Genomic DNA, 7,679 nt, shown 5'->3' with positions numbered 1-7,679 from the left:
TTCATGCTCAACCAGTTTACCCAGAAAAGGTATTTCCCTATGTGTATCATGAAATCTCTTGTAAGATAACTTGATACCATTAAATCCACAGTGCTAAAGCTCTGGATAAAAGATCCACGGGTCTTGGGAAAGCTCTGGGTGAAAGCTGATTTTTTTCTTCTCCCTTTATTAACATCTTTCTGGTACCCCTTCCAGCCTCCTCGTGTGCATCTATAACTTGGCCCCTCAATCTGATCTTTCTGGAGGGAAGGAGCTTTTTTCAGGGGACATCATTCTTGGAATGAGGTATGATAAACAGACTGCTGATAAGGACTTCAGCTGCAGGTGATATTGGGTTCCTCTTGCTCCCCACACCTGGTATTACCTCAGCACAGCACTTTCTGCTTCTCATTCCCCTCTATAAAACCCCAAACTTGCAAAAGCCTCAACTGCCTGAGAACTCTCTCTTCTCTAGTACCTTCCCCAGGGTATGGGTGAGCAGGATAAAAGGAGAGAAGGCAATGCACTAATGCACTTCCAGCCCTGCCTTTTGCCATGGCAGGAGCTGAGGGACGTGTCACCCATAGCTGCAACACCTCCCCATGCAATCAAGTCCTTGGCTTCACCCCTCAGAGGCGTAACGCTAATGACAGTGGTCTGAGTGATACACAGCTAAGTACTGCTGTGAGTGCTCAGCAAAAGCCGCTGGGACTGCCTCTGATTTGTGTACTAAAGCAAACTGCTTTTGGTTATCCATGAAGGTGCATGTTCTGCCGGAAACATTTCTCAGGGATGAGGCCTTTATGAGGGCTCTCTTCGCTGTGGAACCTGCTGTGGTTTGTATCTGAGCTCCTGAGACGTTTTAAGGGAGAAACAAACAGGTCCTTCCCTCCCTTTTGCCTACTCTTCTAAACTTGTAGGAAGATAATATCTGTGGCACCTTCACCATACACAATTAAAGGAAGCAAAAGGCTGAAAATTGTTGGGGAACAACAGAGAGATGATGCTCTTCATATTATTTTCTTGAGATGTCAGGCTATAATTGGAGGCTAACTCTCGTCACCCTGCTCTGCTCCAGTCAAATCTTCCTGTCAAATCTTCTTTCTGCAAAGCAGCAGCTTTTTTTCTAACCTGGTTTGTAAGCTTGGAGAAGGCATTCTCCCGACTGCAAGAACAATGATCTTGAGATTTCAGCTTAAGGCACCACTACTTCTTGAAGACTTCATCTGAGGAAGAAAGGTTTCAGCGTGACATTTAGAAGCTCACTTATTTGTTATTATTATTTTCACACAAACTGTCAAAGCACTTTGGAGGCAGACTGATTTTTATTTTAAGAGAGGATACAACAAAAGACAAAAAAGCGATCTTAGCTCCGCACTAAGCACTTTTCTTACCAAACTACTGTCAAGAGCACATTAAAATATGCTTCCCCCACTCTATATACCATTTCGGTGATTGCACCGCGAGCGATGCCAGCACTTTGAGGAAAATTTCAGAGAACCTGGAGCCACTGTGGCGGTGAGTCACCGAGGACTCCCATAGCAAACCCTCCACGCTCACGGGGAAGCACTCGGAGCACCCCCGTGGGACTGGCGAGCCCTCCTGTGCCTGAGGAGGGTCCCCCAGACACGCAGGGCAGCCAGGGACGGGAGTATGGTGCTGTTTTGAGGGGAACACCCGCGTTTCTCACTCAAGGCGAGCAACGAACGCGTTGTGGTGGGGGAAACGGCCCCGCTCCCTCACAGCCCGCCCTACGGGGTCTCCCGGGGGGGGGGGGGGCATCCTCGCGGCGCCCGTTGGCGGCCGTTTCCTCCGGTTACTTCCCGGTTCTCCCCGGTTCCCCTCGGCTCCCCCTCACGCCCCCGGCCCCGGCCGGCTCGGCACGGCCCGGCAGTACCCGTCATGCCCCGCGCCGGCGCAGGCGCGCCCCGGCGGCCGCTGAGGAAGAGGAAAATGGCATAAACAACCCCGGGACCGCCGAGGAGCCGCCGCCGCCCCCGGCCGCGCTGAGAGGAGCGGAGGCTCCCCCCCGCCCCCTCTTCCTCCTCCTCTCCCCTCTTCCTCCTCCTCTCCCCCCTCCCTCGGAGCCGCAGCCCGGGGTGACGGCGGTCCCCGCGCCCCTTCCCGCTCCCCGCCCCGTCCCTCCCTCCCTCCTTCCCCATGGTGCCGACCCCGGCGGCGGGGCGGGTGCCATGAACAGCAGCGGCCTGCCCTGCTCCTCGCCCTCGCCGGTGGTGGGGCCGGTGGCGGCCGGCGGGGCGGGGACCGGCGGCGTTAGCGGCAGCACCGGCAGCGGCGGGGCCGTGAAGCTCAAGTTCTGCCGCTACTACGCCAAGGACAAGACCTGCTTCTACGGCGAGGAGTGCCAGTTCCTGCATGAGGAGCCCGGCGCCGCCGCCGCTCCCCTCGGCGGGCTCCCCCTCGGCATCCCCCCGGCGGCCACCGCCGGGCCCGGTTACTCGCCTCACGGGGCCAGCCCGGGCCCGGCGGCGGCGGCGGTGGGGCCTAAGAAAGCCGAGCTGGGGGCGGGAGGCGGCGGAGGAGGAGGAGGAGGAGGAGGAGGAAGCGGCGGCGGGGGGCTGGACGGCCCGCGGCTGGCGAGTGAGTGGGGCCGGGGGTGGCCCCGGGGATGTGGGGGGGGGGGGGGGGGGGGGGGGCGCCCGGTCCTGCCGGGGAAGCGGCTCTCGAGCGTGCTGTGGTGCTACCGGAAACAAATAACAGCCATGGTGGCGGCGGGGCCTCTCCCTGCCCTCCCCGGGGCCTCCCCGCCCGCCCGCCTGCATCCCCGAGGGCGTTTTTTGGGGGTTCCCCCAACCCACCCCCCCACCCGGGTGCGGTGCCTCCATCTTAGCCCCGTCCGCTAGGGGCAGGCCGGGGGGGAGGGGGGACGGGTGTGGGGCAGGGTGTGGGGAGAAAGGGCAGGAGACCCCCCCGGAAAGGGGATGCTGGAGGGAGGATGCCCTCCTGTCCCCCTCCTGGGGGGCTCCTGGGCAGTGGCTGCCCCTGTGCTAGGTTTGGGGTGCCTTTAGGGAGCCCCCCCAGCTGGGAACCGTTCTTGCAAAGGTGGTAGCGCAGGGGCAGCTGCTGCCTGGTGTGCTCCTCCAGGCGACCCAAGTTGGGTCTCAGCTGTTGGAAGTTTTGAGCCTTCCCTTGAAATATTATTACGTTGCAGGTGTGTGTCACTTTGTAAATCCTAAAGCTGTAACGATTTAGATGTATGCAAAGTATCTGCAGCTGCAAGGAGAAATCGCTTCCAAATTTTTTTCTGACTTTCTACAGCCTTTCTTCCCTGCCTGCTACCTCCTGGTAGGAGTTCAGGGTTCCTGTGTGCATTGCAGGACAGTTGCTGGTCAGTTTCGTGGTGGCTGAGTAGATGCTGGTTGTAGCAAGCTGGTTTTAAGAACAATTCGGTTTGTAGTGAAAGCAGCAGCAGCAGCACTTGGAACAACAAAGTCCAGCAAGCTTATAAAGCTTCTTCAGAAATGTTACGCTCTAAATGAATATATTAAGCTTGGTTGCGTTATTGATTTCTGTCATAAACCTGGTATTTGTTTACATTAAGTGACTCAACTGCTAAATGGCCACAACCATGCTTTTGCTGAAATTAAGATGCAACCATGTCGAACATCCTGTGTGTAGCTCTCAGTTCTTGATGTGTTTCAGGAACCTGTAACTGCTTTTTCACCAGGTGTAGTGAGCTTGTGCCATTGAGCGATATTGTCTGTGTAGTTGGCAGCTGGATAGTGCCTTATATTAGTACAGCACTGTCATGTCTACTCTTCCAAGAGAACCCTAAAACATAGTATTGCTTAATGCTTTCTATTAGAAGATACATTTTTTGATCATTTTATCAAACTTCTGTTGTTCAAAGTGAAGTCTATGCTGCTGCTTTTTTTTTTTTAACAGTTAGATGGGAAAGATCCAGCAGTGATCATTTGATCTCTGCTTGTTTTTCTTTTGAACAGGATTAGGCGTGAGATGTGTAGGTGAATAAAAATGTAAAAGTAAATAGTTAAAATCTGCTAAGCTAGTGTATCCAGGCTTGTGGAGAGGGTTTATCAACTGACTTGAGGATAAAAGCTTCTATATGAAGGATTTTCTTTCTTTATTCTCATAAGAACTCTAAAATTTGCTCAAGTCCTAAACCTAGAAAAAACTTTTTGTGTGTGTGTTCAGCGGTTGATACTGCTGAGCAGTTAAACTATTTGGAAACCGTGTGTCTGAGTATGTATCAGCCTGTCAGAGGTTTAAAACTGCATGGGGCTCTCAGCAGTTGCCCCTGTTGTGAGGGCACCAAGAATGGGCAAACTCCCTGCAGAGTGATCAGTGATTCCCTGCAGGGAAAGGCACCTTGCTTGAAGTTACAGGAGGCAAAGGCCTGGACTAGCAGAGGAGGGTCTAATATCAAGGAGTCTAGCTGGGAAAAAAGAGTAAGGGAAGGAAGCAGAGACAAATTAAAAGTGAAGAGCCTTAGAGTGGGCCCAGTCTTGCTTCTAAGCTTTCTTGCTTCAGTATGCATTTGTGAAAGAAATAAGGAAGATACTTGTTCAAAATCTGGAGGTGATCAGTAGTATATCTACTGGCAAGTTCATCTCTCTAATTCTCATTTTGCTGAAGGCCCATGGTATTACCAGTACAATTTCCAAGTGAATGGAATGAAAGCTTTATTTTTGTGGCTGTAGAAAGCTATATATCAACTTTTATTAAATAGTAAAGTTCTGAGTTAAAGAATGTGGAATTTTAGGAAGTACTAAAAGGTAGTAAGTAGCCTGCCTGTGCAGTCTCACTGCCAGTCTTCCCTAATGCAGAAGTATCGGGGCGGTCTCCAGTTAGGCACCTGCGTGTGCTGCCTTCTCTCCCTTCTTCCTCACTGGACCCCAGCATCATTCAGTGCATGGAGCAGATAATGCTCATTGAGTAATTAACTGTGCGGTCCTATTTATTGTTAAAAGTGGGTCAGCGCCTCATTCTAACATGCGTGTTACTCTAATCCTGCTCTGGGTACAGGATTATTAATTTACTTATAGGTTTTTCTGTAGTAATCACAAAGACTCCCCAAATACTGACTTGTCTTCAGAACGCAGGTGATGGGAACATTGAATGATAAGGAGAAGAACAGCAAAAATGCAAGAAATATTCCAGGGCAGAAGTATTCCAGTACAAGGGTATCAAGTGAAACAAGCAGGTGACATGTCCAGAGCTAACCAACAGAGATTTCTTCACATGACGTGTGGTTAAACTGTTCTGTGCCAGAGATGTTTTAGATACTAACATCTGACGGGGTTCAAAAAGTCATCAGGTATTATTGGAAAAAACTCTGACTTAGAATATTAAATGTGGTAAAAATATAATTTCTGAGTCAAGCTCATTTTCTACCATGTATAGTTGAGAACCTCTGCCTCATCCTCACCTCGAGCTTATGCTTTTGTCTACACGCCCACTGTTGTCCAGCCTCAGAGGTGATGCAGGAGGCTAAATGTGTCTTTGGCCTGACTGCTGTGGCTTTTTATGTTCTCAGGGAACAAGACTGACTATGTGGACGAACTCCATCCACTTTCAGAAGGCAGCACACGTGTCCCTAAAGCACTTGACGTTTGAAGCATGCATTTTCAAAGCGCTGTTCCTGCCCTTTTGGTGCTGTGAGTGCTCTGCCTTCTGGGTGCAAGGTGTCCAGCTGCCCGTCTGCAAAATCAGAAGCACAGCCGCTAATTGTCTGACCAAAGTTTGATTTTAAAAATAAGTCCTTTTCACATAGGACCTCTAACCAAAAAAAGGGAGGAGAAAATATCAGAAAAAGTTTCCTTGAGATTTGTTAGTGGCCAAAACCTGTGCATGGTGGTCTTCTGATAGCCACAAGTCCTGAGTGTCAGCCCAGGTGCTGGGCAGAGTAGCAGTGGTACCTAACCTAAGAGGACTGTAGGAGTGGAGATAGGGAAAACTACCATTCCTCGGCATTTAGGGAGAAGGATATGATATGATGTGAGGGTTTTAAGGAGCAGCTCAGGAAAGGATAGGTGAGAGGCATGAGAAATTTCTCCTTGTGTGTCTCCTCTCTGTTCTGTTTGAACCTTTACATCTTTTACTTGTGTAATGAGTAGATTGGCAGCCTGTGTTACTGCCCGCTGATGGCTTGTTCCCAGAGCACTTGGTGCCATGCGAGGGAGGGTCTAAAGAAAATTGTCACTGTTACTAAAATCTGTCATGTCTGTACATAATCTGGACAAGTTAAAGCTGTACAGGCAACTGCAGTTGTTAAAATACTTGAAAGTTAATAAATACAAATGTAATAGTCTTCTGTACACAAGCCTCACAAAAGCTGTGTTACACTGATAGAAGTGTTTGCTGCTTGCTACCGTGCTTTTTTGCTGTGAAGCACATGATACACGGCAGTAACCGTGAGTGCTGACTCTTTAGCCTGGTGCCTGACTTGTCTGAGCGCAGCCCCGGAGGAGGGCTGATGGGCTGAGTGCTGCAGGCGTGCTCAGCTCTGCCGCGGCGGGCTCCGGTGCTGCTGTCCACTGAGCAGCATGCAGGAGCTGGCCACGGGCACGGTGCTGCCGCTTCCTCTCCTTCCCAGCTTTCCGAGTCCTGTTCTCTCCAAAAAAAAAAAAAAAAAAAAAAACTTCCTCTAGGAAAATGGTGTTTAAACTAGGCCCCTATTCCCATAACGTGCCCCCAGCGCTGCTGTGTTTCTCCACAGCTGCTGAGGAAACCTGTCTGCGCGTAGGCTTCCTCCGTGAGGAGGTGGAAAGGAGGATGATGAAGGCTTGGGCTGCATTGGGTTAGCCTAATAAAAGCATGATTGCTGTTTTCACAGTCCACAAGCTGTGTGTTAGAAGGCCAGTCATAACAGTGGGTATTGATGGCCGCTGTAGCAGCTCTGTATGCAATCACTTGGCAGTTAGCTTAGTGAGAATTAGGGCTTAGGTTTTGGTAAATCCATAAATGGGCTAGGCTTGGGGTGGGAAGAGCCATACATTTGTATTCTGTTCTTTAAAAAAGGTGTTTAAGTCTCTGCCAGCCTGTTCTTCTTCAAACTAAATGAAATAGCGGCTATAGAGAAAAGGGGAAGATAAGCCATTCAGCAAAATAGATATTAAAGGTAATCTGCTGGATTATGCTTCTTAACGCGATGAAACAATGGTCAGGATTATTCTAAATATGGATTTTTCTATCATCTCTAGTAGTGTTTGAGTACTTACAGCTTGAAATATTCAGAAGCAGACAGGTATCTCAAACTTTTTAATGTAAATGTATTTGTGGTGTGCCATATGCTAGTCGCTTTTTCCCTGGGTTTGTTTCTTCTTTGCTTGGATACAGAAAACAGGTATTGTAGTCAGGAGAGAGGGTTGAGAATTCCTTCTCCAGACCTGTTTGTGCTTTTTGCAAGTGATGCTGTATTAGTTGTCATAGGTATAAGAGAGCACAGGTATGTGCTCTCTTGTTAGAGAGATGCCTCATGTTTTAATATTCCTGATGCCATTTCCAGGAGCCGATAGAGGATACAAGTTTTATGTTTTGCTCTAAATATTTTTTTTAAAGACATTGGAGACAAGTCTGAGAATTGACAAGACATTTGGGACAGCTGGAGACTGTTAAATGATTGAGAATTGAAGACTAAAAACAATAACAAGTTAGGAAACACATGGGAGTAAATGAAAATTACTGAATTCACTTGATCACCTCTTGTTTCATATATC

General features: G+C 49.4%; 1 protein-coding gene across 5 annotated transcripts in view; it reads left to right on the top strand.

Annotated features, from left to right (window-relative positions):
- The first annotated feature begins 1,974 nt into the window (after nt 1-1,974).
- Nucleotides 1,975-7,679, top strand: part of PAN3 (poly(A) specific ribonuclease subunit PAN3) — an 80,871-nt gene continuing 75,166 nt past the window's right edge. For 2 of the 5 annotated variants that reach the window (XM_035325472.1, XM_035325478.1), the window contains exon 1: nt 2,055-2,580. In XM_035325472.1, coding sequence (XP_035181363.1) covers nt 2,172-2,580 — 409 coding nt within the window. In that variant the 5' untranslated portion in view covers nt 2,055-2,171. Of the gene's footprint in view, nt 2,581-7,679 lie in introns of all 5 variants that reach the window. The other 3 variants (XM_035325487.1, XM_035325498.1, XM_035325508.1) reach the window with 2 other exon arrangements.

The sequence above is a fragment of the Oxyura jamaicensis genome, chromosome 1 (genome assembly GCF_011077185.1).
Source record: "Oxyura jamaicensis isolate SHBP4307 breed ruddy duck chromosome 1, BPBGC_Ojam_1.0, whole genome shotgun sequence".
NCBI lineage: Eukaryota > Metazoa > Chordata > Aves > Anseriformes > Anatidae > Oxyura > Oxyura jamaicensis.
The sequence above is the reverse complement of the archived record's forward strand: the minus strand, read 5'-3'. Positions and strand labels throughout refer to the sequence as shown.